The 27,152-nt window shown below is 34.6% G+C and overlaps 1 protein-coding gene across 12 annotated transcripts in view; it reads left to right on the top strand.

The window, feature by feature from the left end:
• Positions 1-26,908, top strand: part of LOC128187385 (multiple epidermal growth factor-like domains protein 6) — a 44,257-nt gene extending 17,349 nt beyond the window's left edge. For 2 of the 12 annotated variants that reach the window (XM_052857817.1, XM_052857829.1), the window contains 33 exons: positions 4,957-5,079; positions 5,898-6,020; positions 8,967-9,095; positions 9,521-9,643; positions 9,798-9,920; positions 10,317-10,331; positions 10,450-10,488; positions 10,893-11,030; positions 11,251-11,376; positions 11,606-11,728; positions 12,685-12,813; positions 13,097-13,239; positions 13,648-13,841; positions 14,256-14,394; positions 14,603-14,789; positions 14,965-15,090; positions 15,723-15,848; positions 16,044-16,172; positions 16,462-16,590; positions 16,723-17,112; positions 17,226-17,354; positions 17,485-17,613; positions 17,805-17,933; positions 18,842-18,970; positions 20,318-20,446; positions 20,990-21,091; positions 21,253-21,267; positions 22,007-22,264; positions 22,370-22,627; positions 22,744-22,872; positions 22,998-23,123; positions 23,339-23,473; positions 25,063-26,908. In XM_052857817.1, coding sequence (XP_052713777.1) covers positions 4,957-5,079; positions 5,898-6,020; positions 8,967-9,095; positions 9,521-9,643; positions 9,798-9,920; positions 10,317-10,331; positions 10,450-10,488; positions 10,893-11,030; positions 11,251-11,376; positions 11,606-11,728; positions 12,685-12,813; positions 13,097-13,239; positions 13,648-13,841; positions 14,256-14,394; positions 14,603-14,789; positions 14,965-15,090; positions 15,723-15,848; positions 16,044-16,172; positions 16,462-16,590; positions 16,723-17,112; positions 17,226-17,354; positions 17,485-17,613; positions 17,805-17,933; positions 18,842-18,970; positions 20,318-20,446; positions 20,990-21,091; positions 21,253-21,267; positions 22,007-22,264; positions 22,370-22,627; positions 22,744-22,872; positions 22,998-23,123; positions 23,339-23,473; positions 25,063-25,124 — 4,484 coding nt within the window. In that variant the 3' untranslated portion in view covers positions 25,125-26,908. Of the gene's footprint in view, positions 1-4,956; positions 5,080-5,897; positions 6,021-8,966; positions 9,096-9,520; positions 9,644-9,797; positions 9,921-10,316; positions 10,332-10,449; positions 10,489-10,892; positions 11,031-11,250; positions 11,377-11,605; positions 11,729-12,684; positions 12,814-12,873; positions 12,895-13,096; positions 13,240-13,647; positions 13,842-14,255; positions 14,395-14,602; positions 14,790-14,964; positions 15,091-15,722; positions 15,849-16,043; positions 16,173-16,461; positions 16,591-16,722; positions 17,113-17,225; positions 17,355-17,484; positions 17,614-17,804; positions 17,934-18,841; positions 18,971-20,317; positions 20,447-20,989; positions 21,092-21,252; positions 21,268-22,006; positions 22,265-22,369; positions 22,628-22,743; positions 22,873-22,997; positions 23,124-23,338; positions 23,474-23,583; positions 23,630-25,062 lie in introns of all 12 variants that reach the window. The other 10 variants (XM_052857820.1, XM_052857822.1, XM_052857824.1 and 7 more) reach the window with 10 other exon arrangements.
• Positions 26,909-27,152: the final 244 nt, after the last annotated feature.

Raw genomic sequence — 27,152 nt, 5'->3', positions numbered from 1 at the left:
GGAGTATTGATACCTTTTATGGAATTCCTTCAATTTATTTTGTTAGGTAATTGCACAGAAACAGTGTTGGGGCTATTTATCACTGGCGGGGATATTGATTGGGGGGATGAGGTTTCTGCTTCTGCACTGTCAGTGCCGTGGGAGGCAGGCTTTATCTCGAGACATTGGTCTGTGACAGAAGAGATTTCCACCCGAATCTCGCCAAGATAATTCATGACCAGATCATGTTTAAACTGTCTGGAAGATTCTTAGTGAATACACTGGTCATTTAAAGGATGTGACTAGATAAAGATCAGATAACTCTTCGATTGTTTAGCCCCAGCTTTATTATATTACTGCCAAATTAGGCCTGATATTATTAGAAATGTCAAGAAATGTTATATGCGTCAGTATTAAAAGAATACTCATTGTAAATATAAAGGGGTTAAGTGTTTAGACAGCAGGACTGTCCCCTTGAGGATATTCTACCATACTTAAGACAGAGTTAAGAAAGATTAGTAGCGGATACCTTATTATACCTGGAAGCTGTCCTGACCCCACCCTCTATAGATGAGGAATTCACACCTCTTCAGGTGTCAGCTCATTAGCTGCGACCTGTATCATCTTTTAGTGCCAGCTTGCTAGCACACAAACAGGTGTTTTGTTGGCATTCATTAATATATTTTTGGGATGTATTTAAGGTCAAGATGAAGAATTATTTCAACAGCCAAAAATGTATATATACTATTTATTTACTTGTATTGTTATTGGACATAAATGAATACAGGTATTAATGTAAACTTAGAGCCTTTGAGATGATTAAATTGATGTGGTTAAAAGTAAATAATATTTTAGATATAATCAGTAGTTTATCATACATATTCTATTTTAAAAATGCTCAATAAGTTGAAAGTAGTTAAAACCAATCAAAGCCATGCTGTCTTAAAATCACATTCTCTTAACAAGTGAAACAATGCTATTAGTAACCTGAGTGAGAAGGACTAGAATGTGGTAAAGATTGGTGAACCGTCTTGTTGTTTGAATTTAAAGAATACATTAAATCACAAATGTTGGTGTCCTATACTTTTTTAATTGAATAAAAAGAAATTCTTAACATTTTAAGTGCCTATCCCACACCCTTAACAATAAAAATATGTCTTATGGATCTAACATATTAGATAATTATTTTAGTGTGCTCTTAAACGTACAGTGATCTGAAATGAATCTTAATGTTTATTACATGTACCAGTATGTATTGTGTTGTTCATAATAATGTAAAAACAACAAAACAAATTCAAAATTACAATAATTTGTAGTTTAGTGTAAATCATCATAGTTTTTCTATGAATAAAAGATCTGTGAATCTTTACAAGTTTCCAAGAAAAATCAAGGGTCAATGTTTTGTAATCTAATTAGTAAGAAAAAGGAATGTAGACTAGAAAATGTCAATAAGTGTTCTATAAATGGACTAAATCAATGAGTCTGATTTACTGCCGGCCTGTTGTCATACATACTGGACAACATTAGGTTCTATCTGATAAAAATGGGAGTGATACTTAAAGTGTGTTATACACACTTCAATAATTCCCTCTATAGTTAATTAAAGGCCACTACTCTAGACACTGGTAAAAGTGGTATATGATGAAACTGTAACTTGATTTTACATACAGTTCTTTGTGTATTATATGGTAGTGAGCGTATACGTGTACAGTCAAACTTCATTATCTCAAACTAGATGGGACTGTTTAAGAACTTAGAGATATCCGTGTAAGGTAAAACAAAATAAGTGGTTTGGACTTACAAATCACAGCGACATATCCATTGTTTTCAAGATATCAGTGTATGAAATATCGAAGTTCAACTGTATTTTCATGGATGGTGTACATGTGATATATGTACTGGCAGTATGCAAAATGTACTGTTTTTTCAAACCCATGGAATCACGGCTGGACACTAAATTTCAATTATTGGGTCCTCAACTTATTGTATATATGTATAATACTCCATGAAGGAAACTTAATTTTAACTGTATATTATTTTGAAAATAACAGTAAGACTCTTATTAGTTGTTTTGAACCTTTGAACCATATTAAGTTTCAAGTGAGCTTTTTTTTTCGATCACCATGTTGGCTGTCTGTCCATCTGCCATCTTACTTATTACATTCTTATTTCACATTTTTGACATTAAGAACCACCCAGCCAATTTCAATAAAGCTTGCCACAAGTTTCCTTGAAACCAAGGAGCAAAAAGTAGCAAAACTTTTACATATTATTAAAGTACACTAAAGGATATGATTTGTTTTAGATCTTTCCCTTAATGATTATGGTTATAGTGTACTCCTATAAATACATTATTAATAATTTACATAGTGTATGCCATTTACAGCATGGAAGAGATTATTGTTCACATTTTTTCAATGATTTTTAAATTTCACCTAATCCATTAAAATCCATGATGATCTGCAAACATCTAGAATCTGATGTTTTTAAAAAGATTTAAAGTTCAAAAGTTCATCAATTTTACAACAAATGACTTTTAGCTTTGTTATCAGGAGAGGGTGTCCAAATATAATGGATTGGTCATGATAATGGGGATACATCCATACTTAACTCATATTCAAATGAAATAATCAAGCTTTCCAGAATAAAAGGACAGATAAAAACATGTTTATTGTAAGAGGTATGCTAGAAATTTGGTGAAGAAAAGAGATTTTGATGGATTTAATATTTCTGCTCAATTTTTAATGTGATATTTTAAATTTTATCAATTTTGAATAAGTTCATTCTCTCTCAGTCTCTGAATGTTATACAGCTTAAGAATTACTCCCATACCTTGTAACACACTATATTTAATTCATTGAAAAAATTAATGAAGTTTTCCTACAAAGTCTAAAAAGAAATTTTATTATTGTACATGTATTCTAATTGTTGCACATGCAGTTTCAGGATAAATGAAAATACTGTATGTACAGGGAAATATTCGCCCCTGTTTTATTTTCGCCCCTTTCGCCCTTGATGTCAGCGGGCAAGTTTAAGACTGGGCAAATTTCAATATTTTCAAATTATTTCTTTTTAAACATACTGTGTCTGGCCAGATTCAAGACATGATGAAACTGTTTGCAAGTGTAGAATGGCTTAAATTACACAGAGCGAAAATAACCCTGTATACAGAAATTCATCTTGAAAATATTTCATCTTGACCTAGAGGAATACATGTATATACATGTACAAGCTGTGGGCAGTCATTCCCTTAGTAAATCAAACAATTTTAAGATATTTAAAAATATATGAAATAGTCAAGATGTAACCTCATTTAATAAAACATTCAAAAGATTTCTTAAATTGGATTGTTTCAGCTCTGCAGTCTTTATCTGACGCAATCTTTATAAGTTACCCAATCAAGCTTTCAAACACCATCAAAATCCCAATAAGTCATTGGAAATTGCTGTTTTTACCTAATCAGTAGCAATTGAACAAAAAGATCTAGCGTTATTCAATTTGAGTTGACTTGATAAATCTGGTAAGTTTCTCACAAATGGCATTTCTGGGACTACTTCTGAGAAACCTAGACAAATGGTGGAGGGTCTTAGGATGCCTCAGTATTTCTCAGACTAAGGAGGCAATCTTAGGCAATTATGTGCCATTATATTCCAAAGCTTTTGAATCAAGTTTTTGCAACATATTGGCAGTTTCCATAGATTTGGCTGTCAATTTAGTCATGATGTATATAGAGGTGTAATCGAGGGTTAAAGAAAGCCAATGCACATGCCTGATTAACATCGAATGATCGGCTTGGGATTTAAGTATAAGGCGCGAGGAATATCAAAAGGCTGTAATTATTACAGCGATGGCTAGAAAGACCTGTTGAGTTCTCTCACAGCAATTTATCTCATCTTATTTAGTCACAAGATTGACCATTCTGTCTTAGATTGATTTCATTTTCTCTAATTCTCAAGTATTCTTCCGATTCCCCTCCAGACAACAAGATGACATTGTTAGCAGGCAGTTAAAGTGACTGAATTGTGTTTTCCTATGTAATAGGATTGCTGGGGCATTGGGTTGATATTTTATTTCATTCGTGTGAAATAGCACTGTAAAAGTTGTTGATGAGCCAATTTCAGATAATGAAAAAATTTATCAGAGAATTTAATCTCTCCACAGGTTTAGACATATTTTATTTTTACTCATCTAGTTTGCTTTTTGCACCAACATTTATTTCAATCATCTTCATGCTGTATGTATTACTAAGATCCAAAATTTCATCCACACCCTAGAATGCAGGTGTTACATAGAATTTCCCTATCATTCATTTTGTTAAAATATTTTTGGTAATAAATGTATATGGAAATAATTTTGATTTACCAATATTATTTTTGTGAATGATTTGGCTTCTAAGTGTGTTATTAAGTCAAAGACTCATGAAATTACATTATAATGTCCTCAAGGTTGTCTGGAAACTTGTGCATTGGAATATTCAGAGAATCAAATGTAATGATGTAAGATATAAAATGTACGTGTACAGCTTTCAAATTTTTGCAGTTTCAAATTTTTGGCTGTGTTTAATGATCTTCAACCTATGATCATCATATAAATGATCAATACACTATCAAGGTTAACTCACAAATAAACTTTTTTAAAATATGAAGGTCTACTGTGGGACTATTATTTATTTGCATATATCTCAGAATTTCTTATCTATTTTGATTTTACCAATTAATGCTGTCTTTGTTTTGGTTGTTAAATAGTTGCACAGACCAAACGTTTAAATATATTGTCAGAAATGGTGCTTTACCCATTCATTATGTCCAGCATGAACTGCATTTTTTGTCCTCATGGGTACTCCTTATTCTGATGTCTTGATTTAATTTTTCAGGTCACCATCTCTATGAAGTCTAGTTTATGTTAACAACCTGAGTTATTTCAGGGTGAGGTTAGGTCTATTGGGGATGTACTTTGTATGTTTTTATCTTGTTGCAGATGTAAATGAATGTACCAAGGGAATCAGTGGGTGTGACCAGGACTGTCTGAACACTATGGGATCCTTTCAGTGCAAATGTAGGCAGGGCTTTAGGCTGGGCAGGGACGGAAGGACTTGTGAAGGTAAGAGGTGATTGTCAGCATGTGCAGCATACAGACTGCAAAGACTGTAGGAATTGCTAAAATGAATCTACAGAGGAAATTTAAATGTCACTTTGAGGAAGATATAGAATAATTACATTTCATTTTATTGTTTATTTCGATAAACAATACGTCAGAACATGGAAGTGTCCCATATTACCTTAACAATCCATAGAAATTGGCCCCTGTAAATTTTAGTGATTCAACAGTTCACTTTTCAGCAACTGTAGCATACTTGAACACCAGGTCTGTCTGAAAGGCTGCAACAATTGCCAAATTGAAACTGCATACTGTATTGCACTGTAATTACAATATTAAGAGGAAACTATGATGCTGATCAGGCATTTCTTGAACAGACCACAGGAGCTGTACAAATTAAACAGGAATTTACGTAATTCATCCATTTATATTCCTCTAATTTCATGGTTACATAAACATACAATTAGATTATATATATGAATCCAAGGCTAAGTGAAAAATGAATGAAAGTAGAAGATATTTCTCTTGAAGGTCAGGAACGCTATCAGTAAAATAATCAAGTTAATGAAACTTACATTGAGGTGTTGAATTATCTGAGAGAGAGTTAAAACCTGAGCTATTCTTTCATTAAACTAATTTCATACAGATATCGGCTTTCGAATACCCCTGGTAGATGTTAAATTGATCATGTTATTTCCTGACATTAACAAAGCATTTTGAACAATGAATTTATGTCTCTTTCAAATATCTTGAAAATAAAAGTGATTGGTTTCAGATTTCATAATTGAAATGAATTAAAATTTTCCTGCAAATCTTTGTAGACATTAATGAATGTGACAATGGAAAAGGGGGATGCCAGCACGAATGTCATAACACCCACGGAGGGTACCAGTGTCTCTGTCCGGTAGGCTACCGGCTCAGGGCAGACGGTCGGAGCTGTGAGGGTAAGATTTCTGACCCCAGCGTTGTGACCAATTGTTACAATGTTTACTTTAAATCATTTCAGTTAATTGTCATATAGGACTAACAATCTGTTAATAAAATAGGATTAACAAGACTACTTCAGAAGACTTTAGAGATTTACATAGAGACTTTTTGCAATTTGATGAAAAATATTTTCATTGAAAAAGAGTTGGATATTAAGAAATTCTTCTTAGCTTCTGTATTATTAACTGCAGGATATCACGGGATACTGTGTTTATGTTAGCAGTGTGGAAGGAGGAATAAGATAAAGGATGTATAATCTCTGTATATGGTCTCATGGTACCCCATTAATCACCACATCACGCTCTCGTCCAAGTATCCTCACTGTCCCGTGCTTTCTTACTTCTCCACACTAACACTTTAGGGCCATAGTTGTTTATGGTAATATCCCCCATTTATGTTTCAGCATTATGTTAGGTATGAAAAGATGAAGCAAATCTCATCAATTTAAGTTTGAAAACTGTCCATTCCCAGCCATAAAGAAAATTGATAGGGAGGATGAAATCCATAGTGATACCAATCCTCAAAGGAGCATGGAGTAGAGGGGAAGCACTTAAACTAACTAGATTTTAGTGGATCTGAGAGGTTTTCTTTTTTTGTTGGTGTCCATATGGTTGTAACAAAGACATATTTATATAGATCAGCAGATAAAGTTACAGTGTATTGCTCACAAGCACAAAGTGGAAGAAATGTTAGGATCACGTCACGGTGTTGTATGGGGTATAGATGTAGGGGCACCTGTCTAGGGGTACCTGTCCACAGAATTTGTACCAGGCACATAGCTGGACTATCTCCCTCATCTACAAACTGCTTTGATTGCAGTGATAAGCATAGGCTTACCCTGCATATATGACATGCCTTCTTACAATTGTATATTATAATTTTTATGTGTCATAAACAAATATTTCAATTATGAAGACATACAATAACAGCAGCTGTATACATTTTATTGCCAAGGGAAGCATTTTGTACAGGAATATACCATGAAGCAATATATGCCATCTTGAATGATATTTTTTGTTAATGAGACTGTCTTAGTTTTATTGACAAGAAATCTCAGCTAGGATCACAAAAACACTGTTGTAAAATGTTGTCAAACAGTTTTATTTTTTAAATTCCAAAGTGCAATTATAAAAGGAACAGAAGAATTTTTTTCAATTACATCTTGCATTGTTAATTTTTTTTCATCAAGTTATTAGCAGCTTTACTGCAAACAAAATCTCCTGTGAAAACGAGGTGGACTTTGATACGGTGGTGTAATTAAATCCAAGGGATTGCTAATTTGGTGGAAGAAATTTAATGATTCTTCTTTTATATTGCCTTTACAAGCTGCTGGGATCGTGCGTAAGGAGAAAAATAAACTAGAAACAATTAACAGTTTTGTTGGAGAATTTGATAAAAATGGAGATATCTTTCAAAAATTAGTACAAGGAGTGGAAAATCGAAACCAGGAAAAAAAGTTGCATGATGAGCATTTTAACAAAAAATTGGCACAGAGAACTAGGAAGAGAGATGAGTTAACAGATTTGGCTTCTGTTTTCAAATCTCGGCGACTTCTGAATTACCAGGGTATCTCTCTGTCTGTTGTTCTTCTGAACTGAATTCTTTTCTTATTTATAGCAGGACAAAATTAGAATTCTATGTTTATTTTATTTTTTGTTGTTGCTGTCTTTAGTTTTGTTGTTGCTGTCTTTGGTTTCTATTAATTTAACAAGTTACACATGTTGTAAATACGTTGTAATATTAAATAGATACAATTAATAGATAAAAGAAGGGAGTTTTAGATAACATTCTTAAATTCACACTTTTACATCTTTGTACCTTTATTTGGTGAAAAAAATTGTTATCATGCAACTATTTGCTCTTAAAAATCTATGCATGATTTTAATTGCAGTTGTGGTAACATTTTATGAATCATTCCATTTATTTGCTTGTTAAGACATCTATTTTACATAGTTATTCCCTGCTTGACTAGCCATTACCCTATGTATATTTATGAATCACTGTTCTAGTACGTGTTGTGTATTCATTGTTACTCGCTGTCTCCTTTGCTTATTATAGTGTCCTAGAAATGTAGTCTAAATGCTTTCAGTAAGAGAGCAATATTTCTATTGGCTTACGGAGTAACTAAACCTCCAGGAGTTCACACGATCTGTTACCTCATAATTGACAATACACAAAATTTCAATTATGACAAACATCAATATGTTGGTTTCTATCAGAATAACTAGTTTGGTTGCATTATCAGAGAAACCCAGAGGAATTCCTGCACTTTGGAGATTAATGATGACTGCTAAAAAAAACGCAGATGTTGAAAACAAGAATAAAAGTATAGTGGAGAGCTCCTGACATTCAAGTTAAAAATAATTAAAAACAAGGAGTCAAATCTACATCTAACTTTCATCTTTCTTTGATTTTACAAGTATAATTAGCTAAACTCCAAACAGTGAGGCACGTGTCAAAAGAAGTGGCATTCAATTAGAAATGTGCAAGCTTGCAGAATGCACTCACTTTATGGAGTAAAATAATGCCTTGTACATTTTAACCATGGATGGCAACTCCAAACGCTCAGACAGCTCTGTCTTGACTATCATAGATTAAGTTTAGTGTTATTAGGAGCTCTCTAATCTGAGGAAGCATTAGACATTTCTTCAGTTATTTTCAGTGTTAAAAAAATAGTAATATTAAGAAAATCATTTCATTTTTGTATGATCTATTATAGAATTGCATATTTCAGATGATTTAAAACTTCAACTTTCAATAGGCATCATGAATTTAATTTTTTGTATTTAATTCTTTTTAATGGAAAAAAAATTGTACTATGTCTTAACAAATTAACAGATTGATAAAATGATTAAACAATAGTAAAAAAACTGCATGAATTTTTGATATAAATGATTTTTCAGTGGAATCGGCTTGCCGAGTAAACAATGGGGACTGTGAACAGGTGTGTCTGGAGGGCTCCGTTCGGGGACACTACAGGTGTGGCTGTAGAGAGGGCTACCAACTCAAAAGTGATAGTCGGACTTGTGAATGTAAGTATACACCAGAACAAGAGTTAGGATCTGACACTTAGTATGCATGTTAAGTCGTACTGCATTACTGAAAGGTTTATATATACATCTGAACCTATATGGTATTTGATAGTGTTGGAATAAAAACTCTTTGAAGTAGAGAAAATGGCTTAGTTACTATATATATATTGGGATGTCTTGGTTTAGCAGAGTTGTCTATCCTTATCTAAGCTAGTGTCGCCAATACACTGAAACACCCGTACTGCATTAAAAAAAAAGCAATCACAAAATAGCATGGTAACCACATAAAGTGATAAAATGATTTTGTAAACACTGTACATGGGGCTGCATTTCTATAATTTTGTTGCAGAAAATTCAATGTTGAACAAATCTTTCGAGTTAGACTATATTGTATGTTATATTAAAACTATGTGTATGTTATTTAGTGACTGATCCCTGCAGAAACAGAAATGGAGACTGTGAACATACATGCATCAATAACAATGGTAACAGAGTGTGTGAATGTTACCGTGGATACAAGTTATCAGCTGACCAGAGGCACTGTGAGGGTGAGTTATGAACTCATAGTACGTAGAGGTTGGTTTGATAGTATGAGGTACCATGATTGTCAGCTATGTTTGTTATCAGCTTGATAGATCTCAGTTGAGAAGTTAAGTAAATGAGAGAAATTATCAGTGATGTTTTCAATAAATTTTTTTAAAGATATTAATGAATGCTTGAACAACAATGGAGGCTGTAGTCAGGAGTGTGCCAACACGCAGGGTTCTTTCGAGTGTCGATGTCATCCAGGCTTCCAGCTGGGCATCAACAGGAAGTCATGCTACAGTCAGTACCCAAGTCATGTCCCTCTCTCATCTCATGCTCAGTTCAACCTATAGTTAGTTGTGCATGAAGACTTGAATCAGGAACAACAATTAAATGAGCTCATTTTTATGAAAATACTAAAAAGAACTTTATTTACAATCCCTTTTTAAAACTAGGCAATTATTATTTTTTTTGCATGTACTTGCAGTGCAAGTCAGCATATGTATTGTATTACAGAAATCTCAAACATCTGGTTGTGCATGTTCATCACTTTGTCAAACTAAGTGCTCCCATTTTTGTGTAATATTTCAAAACTGACATCATCCTGAGTGATTGTGTAGATATAGCGTTTGTCATGCTCACTCAATGATCCCCATCTCTTTTCTTGTGCTGCCCGGATTCCCTAACCTCTCACAGCCTCTTGTGTCTATGGTATGTGCTATTTATCCAGTACATCTCTCAAGGATATGAGTTTAGTATGCATTGCTTTAGTCTGATTTGACTCCAGTATATTAATCTTTATAATTATTTTTTAATGCTAACAAAACAGAGGTACGGAAAACTCTATCAGGGACGATTCATGTGCCAGGTATTGACAGAAACCGTAAAAGACACAATTACAATTTTAGTTCCGAAAATCAGTTTTCCCCTACTATGAGATCTTTTATCTTCAGTGCCAGTTGGTGTTTTCTAGATATACAGTTTATGTTGTTGAATCAATATATATTTTGACTATAGTATACTTTAAAACAACATTTATCAACTTGCAGGGAAATTTTAAAAGAATCTTGAGAGCATAGTTATTGCAAAAATTGCTTGCTACAAAGCATTTCTTGTCACTTGTAATTGTTTAGTATTATTGCAATAGGTTTGATAGCAAAAATGTCCATGTTTATCACGGGTTAATTGCAAAATGAAGTTGTTGTGAATTAAAGTTAGTATAAAGTATATTATTGTATCAATTGGTGATTTAATGGATGCCTGATTCTGTAGGGGTAGAACTGGAGCCAGTAGACAGCTGTGCCATCAACAATGGAGGATGTGCCCACAGTTGTCGCCACGAGGATGGAGGAGCCGTCTGCTCCTGTAGGAAAGGATACATCCTTCAGATAGACAAAAAGTCCTGTCTAGGTGAGTCAACAGGAACAGTTGCTGAAAATCAACAAGTCTTCAGTTGAGTTATAAACGTTTGGGTTTGTTGTAGTTGTAGATGTTGGGGTTTATTGTAGTTATATATGTTATTTACAAAAGGGAACTATTTTGTGTCTCTTGTGTTTTTATCAAGAAAAGTTAAAAAAACCTAAACCATGATGTGTTACATAGGTAAGATCTGTCTTTTCTGCCCTTGTAGATGCTGACGAGTGTGGCTTGGAGCAGGCTTGCTGTGCCCACCATTGCTCTAACAATCCAGGGGGCTACACATGCAGTTGTAGAAGTGGCTTTGCTCTGAATCGAAATGATGGCTGCTCGTGTGATGGTGAGTGTTTTGATGAATGAAGGCCTCTACAGTGCTGGTAAAGTGGCTCTTTGGCAGAAACAAGAATAACTCTTTGACACTGAGTCAGTTTAAGTACATTGGAGTGCATGCTGTTGGTGCAAAGAGGCTTTGCATAGCCATACTTTTGTTTTATCTTTAGATTCATACTGATGGTATTTCTGTATGATTTTGATATACTTATTCATCATGATTTTAAATTCTTTTAAAGATGTGAATGAGTGTTCGATGGATAATGGTGGTTGTGAACAGGAGTGTGTGAATAAGGAAGGTTCCTTCACATGTGTATGTAAACCAGGATACAGACTGGCCCCCAACAACAGGGGGTGTATCTGTAAGTACCAACTCACCTAACCCCTATAACAGTGAAAGTACCCCACCACCAAACCCCAACAAGTGCTCTACCACCTAACTCAAACTACATGTACCCCACCATCTATGCCAAACAACAGGAGGTGTATCTGCAAGTACCTCACCACCTACCCAATTAACAAGTACCCCACTATCTAACTCAAACAATAAGGACCACCTAACCCCAACAACAAGTACCCAGCTACCTTACCCAAAAAACAAGTACCCAACTACCTTACCCAAACAACAAGTACCCTACTACCTTACCCAAACAACAAGTACCCAACTACCTTACCCAAACAACAAGTACCCCAACTACTAGTACAACAGCAAACAACTGGACACATTCTAACCCATTAAAGCTGTATATATATATATTCATGAAATACCATCTTGATATCCAGGATTCTATTCAATACATTGTATTACAGTAAAACTTACTCAAAAATGATGTCATGGGGACCATATTATTTGGTTTATTTCATGACAGATGTATTATTTATTTTATATTTATTTAAAAAGCATTACAGATAATAAATAACAATGAGGATGCCATGGGGACAATATTTTTATGATTTCTTATCACAGATATAATATTTATTGTGTATCCAGTTATAAATAATACCGGTAATTGAACAATGAGGAACATTCTATAAAAAGTTTTTTTAACTTACATTTCCCTTTGTAAAGATTTCTAAAAAAAAGGATTTTTTTTAATGTTATTTGATATTTGCTTCTGAAATTAATTTTCCAAGCTATTCTTATGTTATTTATTAGTTTTATAGTTTTAGTAAATTTATGTCCTATAAAATTTTGATAGGTTTATCTATAGAAATTCTGTCTGTGCTAAACTACTTTTTTCACTTGTTAATTTCCTTTATTTTGGTTTACAGCCAGTTTTAGACACAACTGTTGATTTTGTTTTGGTTGGTTCTGTAGTGATAGATACTGGTCCCCACAGAGGGGACATCCCCTCCCCATTACAGTACAAGGCATCAATACGACCCCTCCCTCTGGTCGAAAGTCTCAAACTCCAAGATGAACTGATAGATGCTGATATCAAATATGGTAATTTTGCTTTCTGTCATCCATTTACTAATACTTTGAATATTCTATTTTAACATGCAGCTAGTAATGGAACATATCAAGGTTGGTTTTTATTATTTATTGTGATTTTTTAATGGACACGAAAGGGTAAACTGTCTAAACAACATTGACATATAATAATACAGATAATAACACATTCAAAGGCATTATGTCATTCCTGTTGCGGGAAATCAGATGATTTAAATATTATTTATTGGGCTAAGACATTGATTGAGTGGTAATTTATTGAATTATGACGTTGTAGAGTGTGTGCGAGGAAGTTTTGGCCCAGACTGTGAGTGGACCTGTGACAGCTGCCAGAATGGAGCCAGCTGTAACCATGACAACCCGGGCTGTCTGTGTGCCCCGGGGTGGCAGGGATTCCTCTGTAACCAGACCTGCCCACTGGTAACCTGATTACATAGCTTGTACCTGCTTTATGGACACCTCTATAACTTAGTTTTTGGATACAATTTTGTACCTTTATTATCCTATTTTGGTTGCAATTTTGTTTATGAAAAATATGATTCAATTTTTATGGTACTTCAACATCTTATTCAATTGATGACTGAAGCAGGATTCTGTCTTTGATCCAAATGGTTTAACTGTACTTGCATAAACATGAGTGAAAGTGATGGTTAAAATACATTTTTTTAAAAATACCATAAATGCCATTGACATGTAGTCTTTGTGTTCATGAGAAAAAAACATCGACCAATTATTTTGTAAACCCCAAGAAAAGAGTTCTTATTGTTTCTCTGAATTGAAAGGGAATTTTAGATAATTGAGTAAAGAACATGTATTTATTACTTGTAGGGGTTCTATGGCAGTGGATGCAGTAAGAACTGTACCTGTCAGAATGGTGGTACTTGTGACCATGTGACCGGGAGGTGTACCTGTCCCCCGGGGGTCAGAGGCGAGTCCTGTGAGGATGGCTGCCCTGCCGGGTTCTTTGGTAAAAACTGTGACAAGATCTGTTCTACACCTTGTCACAGTGGCCATTGCAATAGGTAAGAACTAATACAATTGTTGATGTATTTATAATGAATAAAAGAAGCCAGATGAGGCTATTTCCTTATTGCAACTATGATGAGACAACAAATAGTTTGGGGTGTTGAACACCTACATTACTGTTAGAAAATTGATATTTATTGTTACCATTCCAAAATCATGTAAGAGAGGTAAATCATTTACTCTCTGCTTAGATGTTTGAGGTAGGAAAATAGTTCAAGGGAATGACCCACTGAGAAAAAACTTGTCCTGGACAGTTTCTTCTTTCCCATGCCACTCTGAGTTGTACTTTTCTTACATAATTGGTTAGGGAGTACTGTAAACTTTTAAGAAATTCAGCCTTCCACAATGAGCTGGTAGCCATTGTTGATGTGACTTTTGATTGATGTTTTTATGGCTTTATTTTTTTTCAGGGAGTTTGGGTACTGTCAGTGTCCACCCGGATTTGTGGGACCCTACTGTAATGCTAGGTGTCCGTCCTTTAACTGGGGGTCAAACTGTGTTAACACATGTCGATGTAACAGGACCACAACAGATTACTGTAACCCAGAGGTAATTAATGGCTAACATTGTTTGCAAAATAAAAGTGGAAAAAATATACCCTTGTTTGCCTAAAAGTTGTTTCTTTATTTCTAAGTTAAGATATTGTAATTCATGTTTTATGTAATATTAACTTGTATTAATTTTTTCTTGCATGATCATTTGGATCTTTTGTGTCTAATATGATACCTATTGTTTATGATGATATGTGATGTTTTAGAATGGCAAATGCTCATGTAAGAAGGGTTTCCATGGTGACCAGTGTGAGTTTCGATGTTCGCAAGGGCATTATGGGAAAAACTGTGAAGAGAAATGTCATTGCAATAACAACCAGTCATGTGACCCAGAAAATGGCCGCTGCTACCTCAGATGTGCCCAAGGCAGAATGGGTGACAGCTGTGATCAAAGTAAGGACAAAGCTTTTGTATCTGCTGTGTTAGATATTTGTCTAGTAGCATTTACTCCTTTTGGGGGTTTTATTTTTATTTGGCTGTTCTTAAAGTAAAATTTAAGTTCTGTTTTCCTTAAGTTGAATGGTTTTTTTTCATTGTACTTTTGGTTGATGTAGATTTTTTGTTATAGTTTGTCCTCGTGGAAGTTTTGGTTTTAACTGTGAACAGAAATGTAATTGTCACAATAGTGAGTGTAGCCCAGAGACTGGGCGCTGTATTTGTAGAGCAGGCATGCGGGGAAGACATTGTAATAAGCGTAAGTAATGCTACTCCGATGATGAAGACTGATACTGTTACACAAAAACTCGGTTATAGCAAAGTCCTACGGACCAATGGATTTACTTAGTAATATCCGTAATCGTTATATCCATATAACGAAGTCATAATAATAACTGTAGCCAATTCACAATATACATGTTTTCTTTAACCAGACTGCAGTTTTTGCTAATTGAGGCTTAGAATGAAAATACATTCTTTTGATACCTTTAAAATTCGGATTATAAGTTCAAGAAGTTATGCGAAAATAATTTCATTCAAACCATTATGTTAAATGATAGTGCAAACTTTTTTAACTGTAAACAAAAGCGTTATAAAAGTGTTCAATTTTGTTATTATTCTCCTCTACGGGACTCAAAATCCATTTGCTATATCCGTAAATTTGTTATATCCTAATTCGTTATAACCGTAGAATTTTGCAAAGATTTCTCAAGAATTTTAATGGGGACTCAAAAAAACTTCGTTATATCCTTGTTTGTACCAAACAGGTTTAAGTGTACATGTATATATATTCAAGAAATTGTAAAAGAGTAGTGACTTGTTAGTTTATTTCATACAGTGTAGTTGTTTTTTAGTTGCCACTTTTCGTAGCTTTATTGCTGTATTTTACAGCTTGTCGTAATGGAACATGGGGAGTTAACTGCATGTATGAATGCACCTGCAAGAAAGGAGAGTGCGATAAGGTCACAGGGGAATGCATCTGTCCGGATGGATGGTATGGTCTTGAATGCCAAAATGGTAAGTTAATACTGGTAATGTCAATGCTATAGAATTTACAATTTTAATAGAAAAATTCAAGTCTTATCCATATAATTTATAAGAAAAAGAGGAAAAGGTGATGATACACTGATCAGCTCTTTACAGAGAAAAAACATAAAAGATATCAAGAGACTTAAATCCAGCTGATAACAAGGATGTTTCTGTTTGTTATAGCCTGTCCTCCAAATCGGTATGGTTTCCAGTGTTTGCTGCAGTGTAAGTGTGAGAACAACGCCATGTGTAACCCTACAGATGGCTCCTGTAAGTGTAAGGAGGGGTTCAGGGGCACCTTCTGTGACCAAGGTAAGAACTGCTACCCCCAGCTACTGAGTACTGACCATTGCTTTTATTGCATTTCTGTACAGTTGAATCTTCATTATTGTTGGTGGCTAAATTTATGTTGAATTCGTGTTGCACAAATGTTGATCCTCAACAATATATAATCTTTATTTATCATTCTTGAAAATTGAATTTATGACATCAAATACTCTTTCACATCTAAAAAAAAAAATGGGAACCCAAATAAATAGACCCGAAAAATTGAGATGAAATCACAGTATATCCAGTAATGCAAATGTTTGTACCTTTGCAGTGTGCCCCCCGGGGACGTATGGACCGGACTGTATCTACAGGTGTGCCTGTAAGAACGGGGCGGAGTGTGACCATATCACAGGGGAGTGTATCTGTGGGCCGGGCTGGAAGGGCGTAGGCTGTGATGAAAGTAAGCACACACTGACCCCTTCAATAGAGAAACTTTGATTATATTCAGTTATCATTGCAGAAATTGCAATTAAAAGTGTACAATGGTATAATACAAAGATGCTTTACTTATCTGTGTTTGTGCATTGTGTAGTGTGTGAGCCAGGCACTTATGGAGCAGGCTGTAAAGAAAAGTGTCGCTGTGCTAATGGGGCATCATGTGACCATATTGGAGGAGGGTGCACCTGTGACGAAGGTTGGCAGGGGAAGCATTGTGACAAGCCCTGCCCCCAGGGATTTTTTGGCATGGACTGTCGGGGGGTCTGTAACTGTGGCAACAATGGCGCAGAGTGTAACCATGTGACAGGGGAGTGCAAGTGTTCAGCAGGCTGGACGGGGATGGACTGCTCCAAGACCTGTCCCCTGGGGACCTTTGGGGAGGGGTGTCAGCACCAGTGTCACTGTGGTAACGGGGGTACCTGTGATCCTGTGTCTGGAGCCTGCGTGTGTGCGGCGGGATGGAGGGGCAATCACTGCGAGGAGGGTAAGCTGCAAGGGAATACTATTGAATAGTAACCATTCATTATAACCCTATATATATATAGAAAGGAATTTATGTGTTTTTTTTTATCAACAGTTTGGGTTCTAATTTTGTAGAGTGTCCTCGTGGATTTTATGGAATCAATTGTTTGTACCACTGCTTTTGTCGAAATGATGCCCCATGTAACAGCATCACGGGAGAATGTAACTGTACAAGTGGCTTCACTGGAACAGCCTGTGAAAAATGTGAGTTTTGCCTATTTTTTTCTTTAGTCTGGTGCCTTGTTTTAAGGTCTTTTTGATTGAAAGGTTGAGTTATCAAAGGAAGCCTTTCCTTTACTTCAGCAAGTTACGAGGGTTTCTATTTTTACTTCAGCATGTTACGAGGGTTTCTATGGCCCCAACTGTGTACATCAGTGCAAGTGTGTGCATGGAGAATCCTGTGACAAAGAGATAGGCAAATGTAAATGTCTGCCAGGATACCATGGAGAGTTCTGTGACAAAGGTACTTATATCGAAAGCTTTGCATTCCATTTACCCTGAATTCAGTTGTATCCACAATTCATATCATATCATTTCACAATTTTCACTTAAGCCAAAATATTCTTTCTGATATTTTAAACTTAAGATATGATACTCCCATTCATTTTAACACATCTGTTGTAATTTTTAAAGAAAAATGTGATCGATTTGTAGAGTGTCCACAGGGATTCTATGGGGAAGACTGTGATGAAGGTTGTGGGTGTCAGAATGGGGCGTCATGTCACCATGTTACCGGGACCTGTACGTGTACCGCTGGGTGGAGAGGCCGGCAGTGTCACCGACGTAAGTACTGATAAATCAATGAGTGACCACTGTAAAAGTCCTGTACCAAATATCAAGTGCTAATTATTACTCATCTGTTAAGTCAATGTGATAACTGTATACAGTAAAACTCGGATATAGCGAAGTCCTTGGGACCAATGGATTTTCTTCGTTATATCCATAAATCCGTATAACGAATTCGCAATAATATCTATAGCGAATTCACTAGATACATGTTTTCTTTCTCTAGACAATAATTTTTGCTAATTGAGGCTTAAAATAAAAATAAATTACTTTGATACCTTTAATAATTAGTGAATTGAAAAAATTATATGGAAATAAATTTATTCAAACTATTTTGTTATATGGTAGTGCTAACTTTTTTAAACTGTAAAGAAATTCGTTATAAAGGTGCTAGATTTTGTTATTATTCACCTCTACAGGACTCAAAATCAGTTCGCTACAACCGTAAATTCATTATATCCGAATTCGTTATAACCGTAAAATTTTGCAAAGATTTCTTAAGAATTTTTCCAATGACTAAAAAAACTTCACTATATCTGAGAATTTGTTATATCCGTGTTCGTACTAAACGAACTTTACTGTACAGGGTTATTTTCGCCAGATGTAATTTTTGCCCTTCTACATTTGCAAACAGTTTTGCCCTGTATTGAAATCTCTTAGACACTGCTGTGTTTTAAGAGAGATTTATGAGACATAGGAATTTGCCCAGTCTGAAATTTGCCTGCTGACAATGAGGGCGAAAGGGGCAAAAATAAGATTGGAACATTATTCCCCTGTATTGAGTATATTGCTATGTTTAAGAGTTGTCCATTTTCTCTATTGCATTTCATCCTTTTATTCCTTGAGCTTGGACGAAGTTTGAGACAGATTGGAATAATGTTTTGAATAATTGTATTGTATTTCAGCCTGCATGAGAGGATTTTATGGCAAAGACTGTATGGAGGTGTGCCGGTGTGAGGATGACAAGCCATGTGACCATGTCTCGGGGATATGTGAATGTCCACCAGGGTTCACCGGCAGCAGCTGTCAGGAGAGTAAGTATGATCTTGTCATGTGACAGTTGTCAGGACAGTAAATGTGATCTTGTCATTTGACAGTTGTAAGGACAGGATGATTTTGTCATTCGACAGTTGTCAGAACAGTAAGTGTGATCTTGTCACCAGACTGTGACAGTTGTCAGGACAGTAAGTTTGATCTTGTCATGTGACAGTTGTTGGGACTGATTTTGTCACATGACAGTGTAACAAGTATAACCTCAGTTTGTTCTTGTTACTGGACAGTTTGATAGCTGCAAGGCTGTAATGACAGTATTTATCATGTCATACCCGAAGAAACTTTGGTAATCCTTGACAATCACAGTAGTCAGGACAATAAGTATGGGTACTGTAAAGGTGGTTATTCATGCGTGGGGGATATTTACACTAGTAATGCGTTAAGCATCCAAGTATTTAATACCCAGGTGTATTGTTTGACCGTAGAAAACGCATACTTAAGCACCAGCTTAAGGTCTTTCGATTGTCGTGTGACGTCATTGTGAGCAATCCGGAATATTTTACCGTTATCGGTTATAATAATAGTGTTATGTGGTGCATAGTTTTGCCAATATTTCTTGATTTATACTTGTGTTTAACACATTTTAAGCTATGTAAAGTGAAATGACACCAATGTTTAACAATTCATAGAGAGTAGTTTGAGTTGAAATCGCTGAATTCAATGAAAAACTGATAAAACCGTATATAGGCAAACTTGACAGAGACCACAATTCATAATTTTTTACCAGGCAAGGTAAACATTTCTTTGCAGATTTCGATAGGATATATAATGAATTACAAATGTACCAATTTTCAGTGAGTTTGAACCATTATTTCAAAAGTTATAGACGTTTTATGTTGCTAAACTGTACTTATTCATGGTTGAAAAATCGTATCAAAATGCACTGTAAATGTGATAGCTTTCATACTGGCAATTTTAAATGGCCTTAAAATGTTAAAATACTTAAAATAAAGGATTGCGATTAATTTCTTTTAAAAATTGCTTTATTATATCGAAATTAGTGAAAATAAATGTGATGTTTGATAAGAGAGCAGTCGTTGCTATAACTGTCCTGATAGTGTACTTGTGTTAGCTCCTACAGCATGAACAAAATATTTGCAACATACCAATATTTAACTTTAATTTGATTGTTTGCATATTAATCATCAAATTTAAACAAAAATTACACAGATTAAACCATAAAAACATCGAGGGTGGAGAAACCTTAAGTAACCACTTTTACAGTATGCATTATTTGATTAATTAAAATGAGGATGATAAGAAAATAACAAGATAATATCATGTGACAGTGTGACATGTCAACACCTGTGATTGATTTTCTGTGACAGATTGTCCTGAGGGTCGGTTTGGGGAGGGATGTAACGAGACCTGTGACTGTGACCAGAACTCGGTCTGTGACCCAGTTACTGGGCGCTGCAGCTGTAGACCGGGCTACTCCGGCAAGAACTGCTCCAGAGGTAGATTCATGTTCATCACACCGCTTGTAGCTGACTGCTGATCGACTGTGTAGACTGATCGCATCGCATCTTAACAATCTTAATGAACCTATTCATGTGTGAAAGAGGCATTAACTTTTTCACTTGGTTTGCATCTCCTAGTTCATTGAAAACCTGTATGTTCTTCAATATATTAACTAGTTTTGAAAGAGATATTCATATAAAGAATGCTTCCATTTTACTTCATTTTATGCATTCAAATCTTAATGATTTACAGCAAAACTTGGTTATATTACAAATTTCAAAGTTTTTTTTATTACCACAGGAATTTGTTAGACATTCATAGCAAATCCTGACAAATTCATGTTTTGCTGTTGTTTGCTTAATATACTTGTAACTTATTACTTCGTTAATTGTGTCCTTTGTATGCATCATGATAAGTTTTTTTTTCTAACAGCTTGCATCTAATTTAGGGATGTATTTATTTTGAAATGCTTGATATAACATCTTCTTTGCTTCATCAAACATTACCTTTTGCTTAACCTAATATTTACCTTTCAACAGGGAAAAAGAATAGAAAAAATAGGAAAGCTCGAGGAAAGCAGAGAAATGAGAGAATATCAGTCGTGTCTTTTGAAAACAAACCCAAAGTGAGGCCCAACTCAGGTACAGAGAGATCTGTCTCCCATATGGGGTGTTAAGTTATGTCTGATTTCTGTCTGGTGAGGGATGATCAATGTAGAAGCCACTTTGCAAGCATGTGCAAGGTGATCTGATATTCTATTTTATCAAGATTTGAAAAAAAAATTGTATTATATTCCATGCAGAATCCTGGAGAACTGGTAATCTTCACTGTTGTAAACAGAAAAAAAAAATCCCCAACAATGTGTTGTAAAGTCTTGTGTTGTAATGCTTTTAGAGATTGTACTTCTGTAAATTTTATTTACCCAGTTTATTGCAAATTGTCCAGATAGATGAAATCTTCTGCAATAGTCCAAGGACTGGTACAAGTTACAATTTAAGTCAGTGTCTGGAATTGAGATATTATTCTGGAGAGGTGGATCTTGGAGAATTGTACCATCTTTATCAAGATATTATATATTTTGTTTCCATTAGGAAAATATAAGTTTAATTTGTAGTTGTTGAATTTATCATCCGTGCAGAATTAGTGGTTATTAAAGAAAAGGAAAAATTGTTATATTATTGTGAGGTAATGTACGGCCAAAAAAATCCATTTGAAATTTTAAAATTATGTAAAGATACCCTAACCAATTCATTGAATATCTTTTAACATGCATGTATACCAATGTAATTATTTCTGAGATATATATTAACCAGTGCTTAAAAAGTTTGTTAATGTGCTTGAGCAGAAATAAGATATACAACACATTTAGAACAGAGTCTCTGTTTATCTTTATACCCTTTTTTGTGCATAAATACAGCTTGAAATTGCTTTAAATCCTACTACATGTATTGAAATAAATGAACATCAATAGCAAAGACATAGTTGCAAAGAATTTGATATTTCCATTACACAGTCTTTTCAGTAGTGAGACATGGACTTTTCTCTCTAATGTTCAGGTTGTGAAGAGGGAATGTTTGGTGTAAGCTGTGAAAACAAGTGTAACTGTGAGAATGGGGCCACTTGTGACCCTACCACAGGGACATGCATGTGTCCTCTGGGTTATATCGGCCCCACCTGCTCTGAGCCCTGTCCCCGGGGATATACAGGTCAGGGCTGTAGACATGTCTGTAAGTGTAGAAATGAGGCAACCTGTGACCCAGAAAATGGCCGGTGTCTGTGTCCACCTGGTTACCATGGAGACAGATGCCAATTTAGTAAGTGTCTTATTCTACATCAGGCTGTTAACATTTGTAAAAATGAATTGCATAAAAAAATGCTGAGTGTATATTATATCGTGTCATATTGCTCATTTTAAACAGAATGTGATGAAAACAGTTTTGGCAAGGACTGCAGTGGAAATTGCAACTGTTCTGAAAATGGTCGCTGTGACCCGGTGACAGGTCAATGTCACTGTGACCTTGGCTGGATGGGGGACAGGTGCGATCAGCTGTGTCCATCGGGAAAGTTTGGGCCGGCCTGTGTCCACTCTTGTGTGTGTCAGAACAATGGGTCATGTGACCCAGTGAGCGGATGTTGCAGCTGCCTGCCAGGGTTCTATGGACAGAGCTGTGAATTCAGTACGCCACATTGCTACCATAAAGCCTTAGCTATGAGGATTGATAAATTGTTGTTTTGGATTGTATATTCTCTAAATTCTGGTACAAGTATTTTTAATTAATGTTTTTGTTTGTAGGCTGTCCTGAGGGAACTCATGGTCTGTACTGCCGTGAGACATGCAGCTGTAAAAACGGTGCCAAGTGTAATCCAATCAATGGCCAGTGTAGGTGTAAACCTGGCTACCATGGCGACAACTGCCAACACAGTGAGTTTCTTGTTCCTCTTGCTGCTGTTTAAAACCACTAAGCACTGCTTGATTGTCTGTTAGTACTTATACTAGGTGCATGTTCCAGAAGATTTTGTAACAATGATCAATGGTTTAAATTTCAGTGTGTTCACGAGGGTTCTATGGATCTAAGTGTAGAGAGGAGTGTCAGTGTGGCTCCTCCCACTGTGATCATGTGACAGGGGAGTGCTTCTGCCCTGTCGGACTGAAGGGGGCCAATTGCACAAACAGTAAGAATCTGTTGTGAAAAAATTCCTCTTGTAATCATATTTGCAAAAAATTTTGTATCAATCTTTTTTTTGTACTCTCTAGCTCATCAATCTTTTTCTTATGAAATGTCATGCCATTAATCACTTTTAATATCAGTGGATCGTAGAAATATTGAGAGCTTTAGTATTATTACTACATAATCTAGAAAAAATCATGAGATTTGTTTGTTCTTCAGTGTGCAAGCAAGGAAAGTATGGTCCAAACTGTGAGTTTTTCTGTGACTGTGATAACCAGGGATTCTGTGACCCTGAAAGTGGGGCCTGTGTGTGTCGGGGAGGCTTCACTGGCTCCAGGTGTCAGTACATCTCAGGTAGGTACTCACAATTAGTAACTCTGCTATGTGTCTGTCTTATTGAACCTTCTTAAGAAAGATTTGAATCTTCAATGTTTTTCCATTACTTGTATGTTTCTATTGTTCAGTTGCACACATATCTGACCTTGAACTTGATGATGAGTAAAGATGAGGGTAGGTCACAGACTGTGGCTTGTTAACATATCTCTAAAGCCTTGAACTGTTGTCATTTTGCTTAATTAATTTCTTATTATTTGCTGATATTAATTGTTTAGTGTGGAAACAAAAAAAATATGCAAAATGATTATTTTAATGCATGTATTGCTGTAGTTTAACAGTTATTTATCTACAGAAGCTTTACTGATAAAACAGTGTAAATAAATAGTTTACTACTTCAAGAGAGTGCATTCCAGAAATCACATGAATCCATATGCTTCTGTAGAGAATAACAAAGGAGCATATTTTAAAAGATAATGTGAAGTTACTTGCATCTCTATTATAAACAATATTGTCTTCATTGATTTTGAACTTTAAAATGGCAGCAATTTTTTAGCATACACAGTAAGCCTGATTGATAAAGGGATATGTTATGGCTGGTATTTTAAAAGCTAAAAAAACCATTCTTTACTTTCTTTAGCAAGAAGTGTTAAAATAATTTCTGCAGGTAAAGATTTTGTTTGGAATTCAAGCCCTTTATTTTTAGCTCATCTGAACCAAAGAAGTTTTATACATCTAAGCAATTTGGCCCATGGGCCTCTTGTTATTTTCATATTGTTTTTAAAATATAAAGCTGGGTTATTTACTTCCATGTACTCTTAAGACATAATGTAATATATGTAGATTTAATATGATAGGATTGAGATTTAATCATATGGAAAAGTGTATTCTATGAAATCAAGATTATTTATTTTGTTAATTTATGAATGAATTTAACAGCTTGTATATTTCATTAATAGATGAATATACATGAATGTACTAATTTACTAATAATGTATAGTTCTAGTTAACTTTCTTTTGTTATTATGCATGGTTTTAAAGGTTGATAAAGACAATAATTTGATATTTGTATAATTCAATTATGATTGACAACAATTGTAAAATTTGCTTCTTTTTTGATGAACTGTTTATTACTGGTAGTATTTGCAACTGCTAGACATTTATTTTCATATTGCGATTGTAAAGCTACATTTAGTGGGTTGGCCTGAGGACTCCCAAGGATCACCTTCTTTATTTCATTAATGTAAATGGGTCAAATATTTTTAATATGGTTGAGATTCCTATCCCTCAAAATATATTTACTTGTTGCTTTTGTCATGATGTAGTGAGTGGGTAGTAGGTAGTTATAGAACTGTCTTTTGCATTGATCTTAGCTTACACGGAGCTGTATTTACAGGGTTAAAATAAACTTATGTGACATTCAAAGTTCAGGATAATTACATTTATTTAGTACAAACTTTATGACCTGCAATAAAAACATGGTGCAAAGCCCCTGAGATCTGGTAACATATCAATGGTGCACCAAGTAATATATTTTAAAAAGTCAATTAATAAAATAAAAGTGGATAAAACTAAGCTGTCAATAAAATTGGGTTATTTTCTTTATTCAGCATCTTCCTCCACCAGAAGAGGAGACATTCCATGGAATGTACATTACTTTGGCAGGAGGTGACAGAAGCAGAGACATCTCACAGGTGCTTCTATAAATAGAACACTCCCCCATCCAATCACAGTGTTTAAAGGGAGACAATCTTTTTACCCAGAATTCCACTGCATCAATCACCACACCTCACACTTCATCCACCAGCTTTGATTGGATGTAAAACCTGTGCCAATAGATTTCTATTTTAAGATGCTGTTTGATAAAATGACAGATGTGTAATTGGCATTTCTAATACTTTTCTTTTTTTAATTAATTTAACATTTGTTCTAATTTATCGGGTTATATTTCCATCATTAATTTATGAGAATGTTTTATATGATAAGATTAGGGTATTTTTCTTTGCTTTTGACTTTCAATGAGCAACAATATTTGCTGTAGCCAAAAATATTTTATATTTTAACAACTATAAACATATGTATATTTGAGCTCACTCAATTTCAATGATAAGTAGATAAAAGTGTAAATATTTAAAAAATAGTGAAGTAATTTCCATTTCACAATTCTTACGTTGATTGACATTGAATAACTTTCATAGGAAAAGCATGTTGAGAAACTTGCTATAATACATGTTGTATCAAATTGTTGGTATGTTGGTTATAGCTGATTGAATGGTTGTTAAAAGATTTTAATGTGTGGGATCAATTTTGAGAATGTGTTCGATGTACTTGGTATTTTATTTTATTGAAGACCAAAGAAAATTACATTTTTAGCCTTTTAGAATCTTATGAATTGGTGCAATATATTTACCATTATTTAACTCCTAGTTGCCCTTTGTTTATATTTCATATCTATGTGTATGACAGGTGTTAATTGCATGGTTATATTGCTATAATGCTACATGTTTTGATTTATGTCATGGATGTATAGAATTATCACAATATTTATTTCATAAAAATACATGTGTTATCTGTGTACATCAATATCCACATTCAAATCATTCAATATGTATTATATTAATGATAAGTTAAAAGGGGTAATCATGATTTATAAATGATACACATATATGATCAAATGATGTCTATACATTGTATACCTCTTAACAAGACATGGACTTTAGGTAGTTTGTGTCAACAGCAGTTTGATTTAGGCCTGTTCATTGATATTGCCTATCAACAACATTTGTCAGACTCTTTGCCTGTGTAATTGGTTAAATCATATTTCACTTGAGGCCACTGTCATAGTAAAAGTCCATTGTTTTGTTAAAATAGCTTTGAATTACTTTATAATGTGATTATTGATGTGCATGAATGAAATAAATATTTTATAACACATTTATAGATGATTGTTCCACCATAGATATTTACATGATTTTGTTTACACCTATTTATGACATCCATTGCCAGTGTTTTAATTGTGATCATAAATATTATCATGTTGTAATTATATTGATTTATTTTCACATGTATTTTGTAGCTTCAAAAATACTCATTCAAAGCCTGATACCAAGTGGCTTGCTCGATTCTAGGTGATACCATATGTGTAATATATAGTACGATATAGTAGCATATACATAGTATATGTGTTGATATGAAGAATAACTTCGTGCTTATTATACCTCTATGGTAAATTGTTTCCTTTCCAGAAATTTGCTGTACTAGAGAATGACTGTTGTTATATTAAACATGAAAGTTGAAAGTCAATCCTTTGGGTAAATTTTCCTTAGAGGTGTGTTACTGTTAAACATGTAACAATATCCTCTGTATTTTTAAGTTTTGAAAATAGTCTCCACAATCTAGCTACAAGTTACTGTCTGTATGCAATGATTAAATTCAACATGGCTACTTCGGTTTTCATTAGTGTGTGTGTTTTTTTTATATAATGCAAATATCAGTGACATGGTAAACTGTAGTTTTCATCTGTAGAACTAAATTCAATGGTTGCAAACTGTTGTTTAGGAAGACAAATAACAGGGGCTTGTGTAAAACAAGAGGCCCATGGGCCACATCGCTCACCTGAGGAACAATAGGTATATGATAAAATCAGCTTAATGGGGTCATAATACAAACAATCTGGACAATGTACAATAATATATGTAGA

Source organism: Crassostrea angulata, chromosome 6 (assembly GCF_025612915.1).
Source record: "Crassostrea angulata isolate pt1a10 chromosome 6, ASM2561291v2, whole genome shotgun sequence".
In the NCBI taxonomy this organism is placed as follows: Eukaryota; Metazoa; Mollusca; class Bivalvia; order Ostreida; family Ostreidae; genus Magallana; species Magallana angulata.
The sequence above is the reverse complement of the archived record's forward strand: the minus strand, read 5'-3'. Positions and strand labels throughout refer to the sequence as shown.